This window comes from Bos indicus x Bos taurus, chromosome 10 (genome assembly GCF_003369695.1).
Source record: "Bos indicus x Bos taurus breed Angus x Brahman F1 hybrid chromosome 10, Bos_hybrid_MaternalHap_v2.0, whole genome shotgun sequence".
NCBI lineage: Eukaryota > Metazoa > Chordata > Mammalia > Artiodactyla > Bovidae > Bos > Bos indicus x Bos taurus.
In genome coordinates, this window is record NC_040085.1 from 80983248 (window position 1) to 80999668 (window position 16421).

At 40.6% G+C, this 16421-nt stretch overlaps 1 protein-coding gene across 14 annotated transcripts in view; it reads left to right on the forward strand.

Moving 5' to 3' along the window:
* TTLL5 (tubulin tyrosine ligase like 5) overlaps positions 1-16421 on the forward strand; it is a 317823-nt gene that overhangs the window by 264515 nt on the left and 36887 nt on the right. For 11 of the 14 annotated variants that reach the window (XM_027552476.1, XM_027552477.1, XM_027552475.1 and 8 more), the window contains one exon: positions 2214-2336. The exons of the other annotated variants lie outside the window; for them this stretch is intronic. In XM_027552476.1, coding sequence (XP_027408277.1) covers positions 2214-2335 — 122 coding nt within the window. In that variant the 3' untranslated portion in view covers position 2336. The remainder of the gene's footprint in view (positions 1-2213; positions 2337-16421) is intronic. 14 annotated transcript variants of the gene reach the window in all.

A 16421-nucleotide genomic window follows, 5' to 3' on the forward strand; every position in this document is an offset into this window, starting at 1 on the left:
AGCTCTTCAAATTTGCTGAGGCTGGAGAGGTTTACAAAGCTTAGGAGATCCAAGAAACCTGCCTATTTCATTTGCATGTCTCCTTGATACATTAAGTATGAAACTGAACTCTTTGCATGCACTCTGGCCGAGGAAGTTGGAAATTTGAGCGACCAGGCAGGTCACACTTCCAGCATCTTGATCATGAAGTAGTGTTGACTGACTGTTGACGGTACTTAGAAGTTTCTGTAACAGTTGTACTGAATTTGGTATCGCTGTAAAACCACAGGACAAGGGGAAGTTGCACTCCTGGTTCTCCTAAGCTTCTCTTATCTATGAATACGTCTCTCCATGCTTCTAACTGAAGATGAGCGCGTTGTCTTCCCGCTTTCTTTACACGGGATTCTGCGGACTGCTTTTGTCTCCAAATGACTCTGGGCCTCCAAAGTCCTTTGAATTTGTTCTCTTCCATGACTCGCTTGGGGTTCTTGATCCTTAGAGAAATGCGGATGAATGTGCAGTAACTAAGGTTCAGGCATTTTCCAGACTTCCCAATAAATGTTTTACCTTAACAATATAATAATAACTAAATAACTACCTGGCACGTCAGTGTTTCACCCACAAATTATCTGTTTTTCTGTGTTACACATAGATTTAAAGGCATTATTCTGGGGGTTCAGAAGCACATCCTATAAAAAGGAGGAGGTTAGGCTGCTATTAAAAGCATTTTTCTTTAAACCCACAAGAAGGGAGAACAAGTCAGAAGGTTTGCACATCTCTTTGAGAGTTGGGAAGTTTTCCTGTACAGGGCTCACTAAACTGCCTGAGAAAGGTGTTTTAGCTCCTGTCTGGTCCAGTTAACTCAGTGATTGAGTCCATGAATGTAGCAGAAGTCTGCTTCCTGACCTCTTGTCCCCCTCCCCAAGTCTAGCCAACCAGGCCTTTAAGCTGTGAGACCCTGCTCGTCAGGCCGTCTGAACAAGATACAGTTCATCCCAGGGTGCTGTTGAAAAACCACTCAAAAGTCCTTTCCCGCTGACGGTGGCATAGTGACATTCTTTTTGTTATGAACTTTAAATGAGGTAGTGAATGGGAACGCTCTTAGCAGAGTGCCTGGAATGCACCGTGAATGTTACTTTTCCTTGACTTCCCTACCTCCAGCTATATTCTGTGTGTGCTATAGAAGGGAAGGTGTAGAGTCAGCAGATTTGGAAATTTGAGAAGGAAGCCGGAATGAGGGCCTTTGGCTTAAAGCCAAAGCCACTGGCTCTCCTCCTTTGTAAGCATGGTGTTCTTCTTGAGTTCCGAAGTGGTAACGGTGAACGAAAATAGCAGAGCGCGGCAGATTAGATAACTGGCATTTCTCTCGTGCTGATTTGATGGTGTAAACCACCATTGTTGTAAGGCCTGATGCCACACCAGCTGCCCTCATCCCTGTCCCTCTGCTTCCTCCTAAGCTTTTCCTGTCCTGGAGCCCAGCCTCCATATACACTCCCCCAGGCGTTTTTTTTTTTAAAGCTATTGTAGATCTACAGTCAGAGAAAGGGACCTTACCTGGCCTTTCGAACACCAGTGTGGGTTTCATTTACAAGTAGTGAGAAGCAGTGTCCTCTGCTAAGCTTTGGCCATGTGGGCCCTGGTAAAATTCTGTGCTGCTTTGTGCTTTTCGCATGGGGACATGGCAGCAGCACCTCAGTGGGCCTCTGCCCGCCTGCTTTGTTGTCTCTGGGACAACAAGGGAAAGGAACTTATTTCAATACAAAGTAAAGCCAGTGGAAGTCAGACCCTAAGGATCTAGAAATCACTTTGACTTTCAAATGAAATTATTTGCCTGGCCGCTCTTGGCAGGATGACCTATTTTTCACTCTCAGATTCTTATTCTTTTCACACGCATGGTACAGTTGGAGATCCGGGGTGGCTTTGGAATATAATAAATTAGTAAAAATAAACAAACCCTTGAGATTCTTGCCCTAGTTAGTGTCTTATACACTTCACTGCTCCCAAAACGTTGTTCTCTCCCCAGAGCCAGAGGGACAAGAATTTGGTTTTATTACCCACTCTTAACATGGTTAGAAAGCAAGAGAGAGAGGATAGATTCGATGTTTGGCAGGAAATGGGGCGCCAGCATCAGGGTGAACAATGATCCCCTAAAGCCTAGTTTTAGATTTGACCTCTTGTCCTTTCAGCCAAGATTAAATAAAGTGTTAAGTGGGGGTTTTTCTTACATTTTTCAGGATCTTTGGAAGCTCCCCAGGTTATTTTCGCCAGATCCAAACCCTTGCCCACACAATCTGGAGCCCTTGCTACAGTTATAGGACACAGAAAACCAAAGTCGGTGAAGTCAGGGCCAATTTAAGGTAACAGTAAGAAATAAGAGCTTATTTTTTTTTTATTATAACTTGCTGACTTTATGCCACAGCAAGAGTATTAATAGCTATCAAGAGAAGTGATAGTTTCTCAAAATGACAAGGAAATTGGCATTTTATAAAAACCGAAGCTCAGAAGGACTCTCCAAAATTGTGGGTCCAAGTTAAGCTACCGCTATCTTGCGTCTGTGTTGACCTACCAGTAGGTGGCGCTGTGGCAGTAAGAAATCTCCTTAACTCTTATGGAGGCTTTTGGTTAAAAGTATGGGGACGTTAAGGCCAATCAAAGAAGAAACTAAAACCGTAATTGAGTTATTCACAAATAAAATGTAACAGGATATGTTGAAAAGCATGATATTTGAAGACCAAATTGCAGTAGCATCTAAAGAAGATGAATATTTATTATTAAAGAAGACTTTTAGACTACAGTTGAGTAATTTGTGAATTGGACTTTGAGATAATAGGAGATAGGGAAAGAAAAAAAATTATTTTTTAATTTTTTGGCGAGATTGATTAATTATGCTTCTTTCTGAGTTAAGATAAACATATACTATAACTGGAAGAAAAACAAAACTTTAACTCCATCCTACCACTTGTCCCAAAAAAAGCTCCTTCATTGAAGGAATGCCCTGACTTGATCTTGTGAGGTTATACCCACACTTCACCAGTGCTACCCGCCCCCAGTATTTTGTTCCCCGCTCTCACTTCCAGAAAATTCTATGAAACCACAAAATTTTGATGATTCCTTTCCTCTTTGCTCTACCCTACACACTAAAGCATTAATGGCACACCTGCTATGAGCTTAATACTCCTCTTACCTCTAGTGGAATATTTATAAACTTATTTGAGAAGCATTATTCAGCAAACTACCCCAGGAGAGGCAAAGGAGGGAGGAAAATTATTTACCCACCACAGGATTCATTTACATTGGATCAGAAAGCTTCAAATATCTTTCCCCAGCCCATCTCAACTCTTTCCAAAAAGGAATGAGAAGAGAGGAGGGAACACCAAATCCATGGCTTGGTTATCTACCAAAATGTACCAGAGAAACTGAAACCAACCAGAGTGCTATTGGTAATGCTTACCAGTGTCCTGCAGTTCTGATACTAAGCAGCCTATCCAGTGAGGAGCAACGCATAAAATATAGAAAACTAAAGCGAGAAGGTCAATATTTCCTTCAGGAGACTGGCAGCCAGGAGAATGAATGTGACATCAAGCTCCAAACCAAACCAGCGGCCTGCCAAGAAGTACTAATGTCCCTCCGTTTCCAGGACTGTGAGACTTGGACTTGCCTCGGTTGTAATATCACTTTCCTTGAACCTATTTCATTAGTAGCCCTTACAGTCCACCCAGAAGATACATTGGCAACATAGGCTCATCAGCAAAGAAGCCCCGGGAAAGAGCTTGTCTCTCAACACTTAAATCTCCGTTGGAGACACAGATCCCGCTGAGCCTGAGCTGTACCTAAGCTAGGGGTGGGAGGTGGGGGTGAGACCACACGCCAAGTGTGTATGGGCCCAGAAGACAGTGGGGTGCAGTATAACTGCGGGGGGGGGCCCCGGGGGCAGGCCGCCAGCACAGCAGATGGCAGTGGGCTGCCTCTCCTTGAGCAGAGGAGTTAGGTAGTTTACAAAGTAAGGAGGCAGAACCCCAGGAGTCCACAGCCCATCACCCAGACGTGTGCTTTATTCCCATTTAAATGCAGCAGACAGAATCACTGCTTGGGCAGAGGTCCCTTTAGCCACAGTCATGAAGGAAGATCATCACCAGCTCTCCATATATGGGTTTAGAGAGGCAGTCAAGTTAAATTCAAGGATTTTGACACGTGTTTGCATAGCATGTTATATAAGACTGAAAAAATACCAGTTCTTATCAAAAAATGAGAAAGATGTGCTGAAGGATACTGGGGACTCAAGACAGTTTAAGATCCTCAAATGCTGCCCCAGGCAAGTGGCATATTTAAAAACATGCACTGTTCTGTGTCTTCGTAGAGTCTTTATTGTCAACTTGCATCCATTCATCTCAGAGTCAATTATGTCAACTCTATTTTCTTGATGCTTTGGCATTTGGGGACCTTACAGACTGCCCCTGCCAGGCAAGCTAGTGCCTAAAGATAATGACAACTTGCCCACATATGTGCCTTTCATATACAAACCAGCCAATCCCAAGTTTATATCCCCGACTACCTCCTTATCTAATTCTTCCATGGCAAGTCAAAATTTCCCTTGCCCTAAGTCACTCTGGGACCAGGGACCAAGCAAGTAGATACCACCCCTATAGCCCAAAGCCCTCCAGAATTATTTAAACTAGCCCATTTTAAGCTGTTTACCCTGCCCCGCCTCACCTTTCCCAAGGAAACTCCAAATAAGGCTCTGGCCTAGCCTTTCCCCTCACCTCTGTCTTCTGAGTACACTGACATTTGCCCATGGATGGCGGACATGACCCCCTGTCTGGGACCTACGACCAAAATCAACTTCGTCCTGCCAGGCCTTGTTCATACCCGCCCCTTAACCGTGCTGACTTCAGCACACCATACCCAACATGTACTTTCTTAGAACAGACATCAATAGGAAGAATAGCTTTGATTTGTTGTACAAGGAACCAGGAAAAAATCTGAATCAATTAGGTTTGTATCACCCAGTTCTAAGCAACTGGTCTTAGTACTTCATTACAGGCTGTATTGCACAAGTGATGTTTGAACAGTAGGTGTTTTCTAGTCTCAATCTGGCTGCAGCCACACAAGAAGGATGTGGGTCCCTCTACATGGCAACATCGCCTGGCTGCCAGCCATTGAAATTTCATGCTTTCCTGTCCCGAGGCCTCTTTCATTTCATGTAGTAACTCTTTCTACATTCAGCAACAAAACTCAGGCATAGCTGAACAACCTGGGTGGAAATAGGGGGTAGGAAACAGCCCGTCTTTCAGTTTAAGGGGAAATGGTGGGGGGGTGCTTCTAAGAACCCACCCAAAGGGGGTTCATTTGCCTTAAAGAAAATCAGGGAACTCTGCTTCTGAAAGGGATTAAGAAATGGACTACTGAGATAACATCTGAAAATGGATATTGTCTCTTGCTGAGCTGGCAAAGTCCCAAGAGAGGAGTGATGATTCTTCAATTGTTAACAATTACTACTTTGTTATAAACAGAGGAGGGAAGTGTGGTGGCTCCTTTCTCAACTTACATTTGTATTAAGGAAGCACAATCACCTTCTGGAAAAAATTTGCCTGGCACCCTGGACTGTTAGAGCTCTACCTACCACTGCATCTTGTAGCAGGTTTGTGCTGTCCTGTGTGGTATCCATTCACTTTGGGTGGAAAAAGATCCTGTTTATTCTTGCAGTCCTGAATTGGGCAGGCAACCAGCATAAAGTTACCTTACCCTGGGAGCCTTTATACTTTATCGCTATAAGTCATCAATCTATACTCCGTGGTTATTCCTCCAGTGAACCCACACACCATGCTTCTGGATTCAATGAGATGCTTGTTATAGGCACATACCTTTGCTCTGCCATCCTTTTATCCTTAGGACATAATTGCTCCTAAATGTTCTAAAGAAAGAAAACGGCATGCTAAGCCATGCCTGTCTTTGGAAAAAGCAAGTTTTGCCCGTGGAAATATTTACAGCTCTGCTTGCCCTACCTGTAGAATTTGAACTGGGTCCCAAAGAGTGTGTAGGTAGGTAACGCAAGGTGTGGAGAATGGTGAGTTGAACTATATTGCCCTGTGGGCATGATTCACATTTATATTTATTCTGTATTCTTTCAAGTCAGGATTATAAGGCAAAAGACTCAGATTCTCTTAAGTCCCCAGAATGAAGATCATCACTAGTAAAGCAGTGGTCTCTTACAGTTCTCTGATCGCACCTTTTGGACATGGCAATATGTCCATTTGGGGCTTCTGTAAGTATCAGCGAGCCCTCTTCTCTTGAAACCTATACCCAGGTTAACTGGTTATGTGATACCACAGGGGAGCAGCTTGAATGTGTGGAATGTCCCTTCAGCTTCATCAATAAAACATAGCACGTGTCCCCAGTATAAAATGGGGATATACCTGAGAAATCCAACCCGGTTGTCAGGGTGTGAAGGAGAAAGTCAGCTGGGTAGAAGCTGCTGTTTCAGTGTTGCCTGTTTGTTGGTGGCTTCTGTTGTTGGGCAGAAGAATCACTCTCTTTCTTTTTTTGGATCAGTTGGATTAAAAAGTGACTTTCCTCCCTGCCATTCACTTCTGGTTTGCTTCCCAGGGAAATTAAGATATGTGACAAGACATTTGATGAGTTATTTTTTAATTTTTTATGGCTGAGCTTCAAGTCTTAGTAAATAATGAATCATTCATAGTTAATCTTCAGACATTAAAATATGCAATTTCTAGAAATGTGACTTCTCTCAGGCCTTGTATTTTCTATTTACTCATCCTTTCTACTGTTCTCCACTGCAAATCGCCATTATTCCTGGTACCTATCCTTACCCTCCTCTTTTCATGCCGAGGATTTAGGTTGTCTACAGTAGCCTTTTGATTATCGAGGTGAGAGAGGCCCTCAGTTTACCTCTGGTACAGAAAGTTATTCGGAGAAGGAAATGGCAACCCACTCCAGTGTTCTTGCCTGGAGAATCCCAGGGACTGTGGAGCCTGGTGGGCTGCTGTGTATGGGGTCGCACAGAGTCAGACACAACTGAAGCGACTTAGCAGCAGCAGAAAGTTATTGTACATAAGCTCAGGGGAGAGACAGTCTCAAAAGTCAGACCTCATGAAAACCTGCAGCCTTATCTGGGACAGTTAGCAGCTATGGTGGCTAAATGATGAGTCTGTTAGGCCATCCCTATGACCAGGTCATCTATTGTCTCCTCAGCAACTAGCTTTCATTGTTCTTGGGTGAACAGCTCATGACCCTTACTTGTGGCTCGACCTCTCTGTGTGATTCTTTCTCTCCCCACTTGCTGCGTTCAGCTTTAAAAGACAGAATCAGAATATTTTCCATTCACTCATCTAGCAAAGTGTCACTGGTGTGCAGAACTAAAGTTAGGTAGCTGCTGCCTTTCAGATAGATGTCAGGCTGCTTCTAGTGTTAGCCTGATTATGTGATTAAAAAGTTTCCAGTCTATGCACGGCTGGCAATTTTCGTCAGCTGAGATTGTAGCTAGGCAGATACAGCATAGACGTCTCATCTCTAGCAGAGTCTTAAAAAATATAATACCATGTGCAATAAAATAATAAAATATAAAGAGAAAATCAAGGCCAAGAAGTATATATTTCAAATTTTTCAAATATCAGACCAAGTAAAATTACTATAACTGAGGCTGAATCTGGTTCTGAATCTCCTAACAACCAGGACAAAATGGGAAGTGTGATGAATAAAAGTATATAATTCTCATTACCAAAAAGGGAGAAATACCCTGGGGGGAAATTAAGCTTCTTCCTAGCTCTTACTCCAAAACCTGTGTTTTCCTACTTTACACAGAGGACACTGAGCGCCCCTGAATGAATGATAGTGCCCTCAGCACCCTAACACAACAGAAGTAGGTCACACTGCTTGGCGTGACCGACAACGAAGGCAAAGTATTTCAGTGCATGTCAACGAAGACAGTTTTGTGAAGGACAGAACTAATATAATCTAAGTTTCTTTGTGGTCCGACAAAGTCCAAGTGTAAAGGATTGGTCATTTAGAGGACTGGATGGATAGCATATGCCACAGACAATCTGAAAATACAACTTCTTACAATATTGATTGCTTAGTAAGAGCTAGTTGTACTCTTAGGCTAAAGTCCAGACACCTGGTCTTCCACATTGCTGGTTGAAGATGCCTCTGTATGCTTTGGAAAACAGGTGGCGCAGGTAACATTTTGTGAGCACTGTGGAGGCTAAATTATATTCTCACCCCATCATACGGCATATTTCTTCTCTGTGCCTTTATTTGTATGTAGTTCCCTCTGCTTGTGCACCATCCACCTCCTCTTGCCCTTTTGCATGCCCTATCTGATTTAGATGCTTTCTGACTATGCTTGAGTGGAACCCTGTGATTACCTCTACTAGAATATGACACTTGCAACATTCTAATATCCTCAGGGATCACTTGACTGGTTCCCCCATTGGACTATAATTCCCTGGAAGGCAAGGATCAGCTGTGATTTGATGCTGAAACCCCAAGGCTTAACACAATGACCAGCCAGCAGTAGGGACTTAAAAAATTCAGATTGAATAGATGAATGAGTGGAATTTCATGTTTCTGTCTGTGTGTATTCTTTTGCCAACATCTGGAGTACCTATTCACCTGTACAAATGTTTCTTATCCTTTAAGGATCCAGTTAAGTTTTTTCCCCTCCAATAATGCTTATTCATGTAATTAAATTTATCTTGCCATTTTAAAAAATCCCTAGAGCACTTATATTTTATACCACGAAGTTCAGTGCTTCAAGTACTTTGTCATCTTTTTTCATTACTTACTTCTGGAGCAAATTGCCTCTTTCAGTAGGACCAGAAATCCTTGAGGGCAGGATTATGTTCTGTAAATTTCTTAAACTTCTAGCAATATCCAAAATGCATTACCTTGAAGTATCAGCCCTTAAGAAAAAAAAAATACTTAACACACATAAAATTCTTCTGGAAAATAGTTTATGCCCTTTATTCTCCTCACTTTAAAGTAAAATGCCTAAAAAAAAAAATAAAGTAAAATGCCTAATCTCAGAAGATTACAATGAAAATTTTATAAATAAAGCATTTTACTATTAAATAGTCTTCAAAACTAAAATCACCTACCTTATAAATTACCTAGTGTTTTAACCTATTTCTTGCAGTATTTTAAAACTACTTCCTACAAAATAAAGAATGACTAATCATTACTTTTCAGATAACAACCTCATACACATTCATAACGTTGCCATATTCAATTACAGTGCAGAATTCAGGATAAAGATGTTCTGTTTTAGACACATCAAGGATCTCTTTATAACAATTAAAATGAGGTATAGTTTTTCAAAAATATTATCCTTCAGCTTTTTTTCCTTCTGTACTAACTAATTGGAGCTCTTTAACTTTATCACATAGATCAGGTTTTGCTTCTCAACACTGAAGTGTCTTTTTTATTCTCTTCTGGACTCTCCATGAATTCTTTTTTTTTTTTTTTTAATTTGGTTGCTCTGGGTCTTCTTTGATGCATGAGCTGGGTACTCTGTAGTTGCAGTGTGCAGGCTTCTCATTGCAGTAGCTTTCTCTCGTTGCAAAGCACATGCTCTAGAGCATGCGGACTCAGCAGTTGTGGTGCATGAGCTCAGTTGCCCCACATCATGTGGGATCTTCCAGACCAGGATCGAACCCATGTTTCTTGCATTGGTAGGTGAATTCTTAACCACTGGACCACCAGGGAAGTTCTCCATGAATTCTTTAGGCTCCTCTTAAATTGTATAATACCTGACATTGGATACTATAATATTAGTGCTCTGCTTAGTATTGATTATATTTTAAAATTTGTCATTATGGTTCTCAAGTCATATGTTACAGTTTTTATTTATATTTATATAGTATTCTCAAAACCAAAACTTAAAGTTCTCTCAGCCCTTATTACCTCTTACGTTCCCTGCTTCCTCTTCCTTCAAGTTCAGTGCCATATGCCAATATCACTGGCATCATCAACAATAATACCTAACTTTTGTAAGAATTCCAATGTAAACTGAAAAGAGCATAACTCTGAAGTTAGAGTGACCTTTCTGGGCTCTGCCACTTCCCACTTGGCAACCATGGGCTAAATCACATAACCTCTTTGAATCAGTTTTTTCATCTGTACTTGGAGCAAAAAAGCATCAACCTTAGGAATTCCCCGGTGGTCCACTGGTGAGGACTCCATGCTTCCACTGCATGGGGGACAGGTTCGATCCCTGGTTGGGGCACTAAAGACCCACATGCCCATGTGACCAAAAAAAAAAAAAAATCTATCTTGCAGGATTGATGGAAAGATTACAGATTGTGTCAACAACAAAAACTAATCAACATGATTTATAAAGGAGCAAAGGACTGGAAATAGGCATTTCTCCAAGGGAGATATGCAAAGGGCCAATAAGCACATGAAAATATGCTCAACATCACTAATCATAAAGGAAATACAAAGCAAAATCATAATGAGATATTACCTTATACTCATTAGGATGGCAACTATTTACAAAAATATATATAGAAAATAACTAGTTTTGGCAAGGAAATTAGAGAAATGGAAATCTTGTGTATACCATTGGTGAGAATGTAAAATGGTGCAGCCTCATATGGTGCTTCCTTAAAAAATTAAAAACAGAATGACCATATAATTCAGCAGTTTTACTTTTGTGTATATACCCAAAAGAACTGAAGGCAGAGTCTTGAACATGTGTTTGTATGCCCATATTCATAGCAGCATTATTCCCAATAGCTACAGGGTAGAAACAACCCAGGTGTCTATCAATGGATCACAGATAAACAAAATGTAGTTATACATATACAATGAAATGTTATTACTTAAGGCTTAAGAAGGAAAGAATTTCTGCATTGCAGCGTGAATGAACCTTGAGGACATTATGCTGAGTTAATTAAGCCAGTCAGAAAATGACAAATACTGTATCATTCCACTTATGTGTGAGACCTAGAGTTGTCAAATTCACAGAGACAGAAAGTATGGTTGCCAGCTTTTTTCTGGTGATTAGTGATGTTCCACATTTTCTCAGATAGCTATTGTCCATTTGTATATATCCTTTGGAAAAAGTGTTTATTCAGAAAACCCTGAAGACTCCACCAGAAAATTATTAGAGCTAATTAATGAATATAGTAAAGTTGCAGAATATAAAATCAACACACAGAAATCCCTTGCATTCCTATATACTAACAGTGAGAAAACAGAAAGAGAAATTAAGGAAACAATTCCATTCACCATTGCAACGAAAAGAATAAAATACTTAGGAATATATCTACCTAAAGAAACAAAAGACCTATATATAGAAAACTATAAAACACTGGCAAAAGAAATCAAAGAGGACACAAAGAGATGGAGAAATATACCGTGGTCATGGATTGGAAGAATCAATATAGTGAAAATGAGTATACTACCCAAAGCAATCTATAGATTCATTCAATGCAATCCCTATCAAGCTACCGATGGTATTTTTCACAGAACTAGATCAAATAATTTCACAATTTGTATGGAAATACAGAAAACCTCGAATAGCCAAAGCAATCTTGAGAAAGAAGAATGGAACTGGAGGAATCAACCTGCCTGACTTCAGGCTCTATTACAGAGCCACAGTCATCCAGACAGTATGGTACTGGCACAAAGACAGAAATATAGATCAATGGAACAAAATAGAAAGCCCAGAGATAAATCCACACACTTATGGTCACCTTATCTTCGACAAAGGAGGCAAGAATATACAACAGAGAAAAGACAATCTCTTTAACAAGTGGTGCTGGGAAAACTGGTCAACCACTTGTAAAAAAATGAAACTAGAACACTTTCTAACACCATACACAAAAATAAACTCAAAATGGATTAAAGATCTAAACATTAAGACCAGAAACTATAAAACTCCTAGAGGAAGACATAGGCAAAACACTCTCTAACATAAATCACAGCAGGATCCTCTATGACCCACCTCCCAGAATATTGGAAATAAAAGCAAAAATAAACAAATGGGACCTAATTAAAATTAAAAGCTTTTGCACAACAAAGAAAACTATAAGCGAGGTGAAAAGACAGCCTTCAGAATGGGAGAAAATAATAGCAAATGAAGCAACTGACAAACAACTAATATACAAAATATACAAGCAACTCCTGCAGCTCAATTCCAGAAAAATAAACGACCCAATCAAAAAATGGGCCAAAGAACTAAACAGACATTTCTCCAAAGAAGACATGCAGATGGCTAACAAATACATGAAAAAATGCTCAACATCACTCATTATTAGAGAAATGCAAATCAAAACCACAATGAGGTACCATTTCACGCCAGTCAGAATGGCTGCTATCCAAAAGTCTACAAGCAATAAATGCTGGAGAGGGTGTGGAGAAAAGGGAACCCTCTTACACTGTTGGTGGGAATGCAAACTAGTACAGCCACTATGGAGAACAGTATGGAGATTCCTTAAAAAACTGGAAATAGAACTGCCATATGACCCAGCAAACCCACTGCTGGGCATACACACCAAGGAAATCAGAACTGAAAGAGACACGTGTACCCCAATGTTCATCGCAGCACTGTTTATAATAGCCAGGACATGAAAGCAACCTAGATGTCCATCAACAGATGAATGGCTAAGAAAGCTGTGGTACATACACACAATGGAATATTACTCAGCCATTAAAAAGAAAACATTTGAATCAGTTCTAATGAGGTGGATGAAACTGGAGCCTTTTATACAGAGTGAAGTAAGCCAGAAAACACCAATATAGTACACTAACGCATATATATGGAATTTAGAAAGATGGTAACGATAACCCTGTATGGGAGACAGCAAAAGAGACACAGATGTATAGAACAGTCTTTTGGACTCTGTGGGAGAGGGCAAGGGTGGGATGGTTTGGGAGAATGGCATTGAAACATGTATATCATCATATGTGAAACGGATCGCCAGTCCAGGTTCAATGCATGATACAGGGTGCTTGGGGCTGGTGCATTGGGATGACCCAGAGGGAGGGGATGGGGAGGGAGGTAGGAGGGGGTTCAGGATGGGGAACACATGTACACTCATGGCAGATTCAAGTCAATGTATAGCAAAACCAGTACAATATTGTAAAGTAATTAGCCTCCAAAAAATAAATAAATAAAAATTTTTAAAAGGTGTCTATTCAGATTATCTGCCCGTTTTTAACTAGATTGTTTCATTTTACTGCTATTGAGTGGTATGAGGTTATATATATATATATATGTATATGAAAGTTTTGGATATTAACTGCTTATCAGATATATGACGTACAAATATTTTCTCCCACTCCATAAGTTGCCTTCATTTTGTTGATTATTTCTTTTGCTGTGTGGAAGTTTTTTAGTTTAATGTAGTCTTACTTGTTTATTTTTGCTTTTGTTGCCTTTGGTGTCAAATCCAAAAAATCATCTCCAAGATTGATGTCACTTCATGGCAAATAGATGGGGAAAGGTGGAAATAGTGACAGAGTTTATTTTCTTGGGCTCCAAAATCACTGGGGACGATGACTGCAGCCATGAAATTAAAAGGTGCTTGCTATTTGGAAGGAAAGCTATGACAAATGTAGATTGTGTATTAAAAAGCAGAGACATCACTTTGCTGACAGAGGTCCGTATAATCAAAGTTATGGTTTTTCCAGTAGTCATGTATGGATGTGAGAGTTGGACCATAAAGGAGGCTGAGTGCCAAAGAATTGATGCTTTTGAACTGTGGTGCTGCAGAAGACTCTTGAGAGTCCCTTTGACAGCAAGGATATCAAACCACTCAATCCTTAAGGAAATCAACACTGAATAGTCATTGAAAGGACTGATGTTGAAGCTGAAACTTCAATACTTTGGCCATCTGATGTGAAGAGCTGACTCACTGGAAAAGATTGTGATACTGGGAAATATTGAAGGCAGGAAGAGAAGGGAGCGACAGGAGGATGAGATGGTTGGATGGTATTACTGACTCAATGGACATGAGTTTGAGCTAACTCTGGGAGATAGTGAAGGACAGGGAAGCCTGGTGTGCTGTAGTCCATTGGGTTGCAAAGACTGCTTTGGGTAATATGAGCATTTTAACAGTATTAATTCTTTCAGTCCATGCACAGAATCTCTCTCCATTCATTTATGTCTTCTTCAGTTTCTTTCATCAACATGTTATAGCTTTCATTGTACAGGTCTTTCATCTTCTTGGCTTATTCCTACGTAGTTTATTCTTTTTGATGCAGTTATAAATTGGATTGTTTTCTTAATTTCTCTTTCTGTTGGTTCATTGTTAGTGTATAGTAATTCAGCTGATTTTTGTATGCTGATTTTGTATCCTTAAATTTTATGGAATTCATTTGTTCTAATAGTTTTTGGTGAAATCTTTGGGGTTCTCTATATACTTTATTTTGGGGGGCTCCAAAATCACTGCAGATGGTGACTGCAGCCATGAAATTAAAAGACGCTTACTCCTTGGAAGGAAAGTTATGACCAACCTAGATAGCATATTCAAAAGCAGAGACATTACTTTGCCAACAAAGGTCTGTCTAGTCAAGGCTATGGTTTTTCCAGTGGTCATGTATGGATGTGAGAGTTGGACTGTGAAGAAAGCTAAGCGCCGAAGAATTGATGCTTTTGAACTGTGGTGCTGGAGAAGACTCTTGCGAGTCCCTTGGACTGCAAGGAGATCCAACCAGTCCATTCTGAAGGAGATCAGCCCTGGGATTTCTTTGGAAGAAATGATGCTAAAGCTGAAACTCCAGTACTTTGGCCACCTCATGTGAAGAGATGACTCATTGGAAAAGACTCTGATGCTGGGAGGGATTGGGGGCAGGAGGAGAAGGGGACAACAGAGGATGAGATGGCTGGATGGCATCACCGACTTGATGGATGTGAGTCTGGGTGAACTCCGGGAGATGGTGTTGGACAGGGAGGCCTGGCATGCTGCAGTTCATGGGGTTGCAAAGAGTCGGACACGACTGAGCGACTGAACTGACTGATATACAATATGTCATCTGCAAACTGTGATGGTTTCATTCTTGCTTTTTGATTTGGATGGCTTTTATTTTTTTCTTGTCTAACTTCTGGCAGGGATGGTATTGTATCACATAAAAGTGAACATCTTTGTCTTGTTCCTGATTTTAGAGGAAAAGCTGTCATTATTTTTTTGCTTTTCACTATTGAGTATGATAGTAGTATGATATTAACATGGGCTTGGCATAGTAGTGTTAGTTGCTCAGTCATGTCCGACTCTTTGCCATCCCATGGACTGTAGCCCACTAGGCTCCTTGGTCCATGGGGATTCTTCTGGCAAGAATACTGGAGTGGGTTGCCGTTCCCTTCTCCAGAGGATCTTCCTGACCCAGGGATCAAACCCAGGTTTTCTACATTGCAGGCAGATTCTTTATCATCTGAGCTACAGGGAAGCCCAAGAATACTGGAGTGGGTAGCCTATCTCTTCTCCAGCAGATCTTCCCAACCCAGGAATCAAACTGGAGTCTCCTGCTATAGCCTTTATTATACTGAGGTATATTCCCTCTGTAGTCACTTAATATTGAGAGTTTTTAAGTTGGATGGATGCTAGTTTTGCTAAATGCTTTTTCTGCATCAGTTGCAATGGTTGTATCATTTTTATCCTTCATTTTTTAAGTGTGATATAGACACTGATTTGTGAGTGTTAAACTATCCTTGCATTCCTGAAGTAAATTCCACTTGATCATGGTGTATGATCCTTTTTATGTATTATTGGATTCTGTTTGCTAATATTTTGTTGAGGACCGTTTTCCATCTGTTCGTCAGGCCTGTGATTTTCGTTTTCTGTGGCGCCTTATGTGGCTTTGGTATTGAAGTATTGCTACCCTTGTAAAGTGAGTGTGGAAGTGCTCCTCTTCTGTGTTTTGGAAGAATTCTGAAGGATTGGTGTTCTTGTTTCATAGACTCAGTGAAGCTGCCTGGTCCTGGACTTTTGTTTGTTGAGAGGTTTTTGATTATTGATCCAGTCTCATTTTATGTTATGAGTATTTTACTCCACATTACAGAAAACTATAGAGTCTGTATACAGTGCACCTCGTAGTGTTTGGTACATGATAGGCTCTTAATAAATGGTAGTTCTTAACTGTGGTGTCACCATTCAAGGCACGTGGCTTCATTATGATCCTTGAAGTCATATTACTGTTAAATAATATTTAAAAAGTTAGATTCCTTAGAAAGCAAACTCTTTAAGATGTACATTAGCGTGCAGGAAGTTTATTAAGGAGTGCTCTTGGGATCAGCACCTATAGAAGGGAAGGGAATGGAAAGAAGCAGGATTGGACAGTGGGAGAAAGTACACTGTGATGCAGTGACAAAGGAGGCCTCAGCTGGCCCCCAAGGATGCTATAGAACTGAAATGACCTTTCAGATTTGTGAGTCATGGTCGGGGGGCTAGGGCACAGTTTACATACTTCCTCTCTGCCAACCT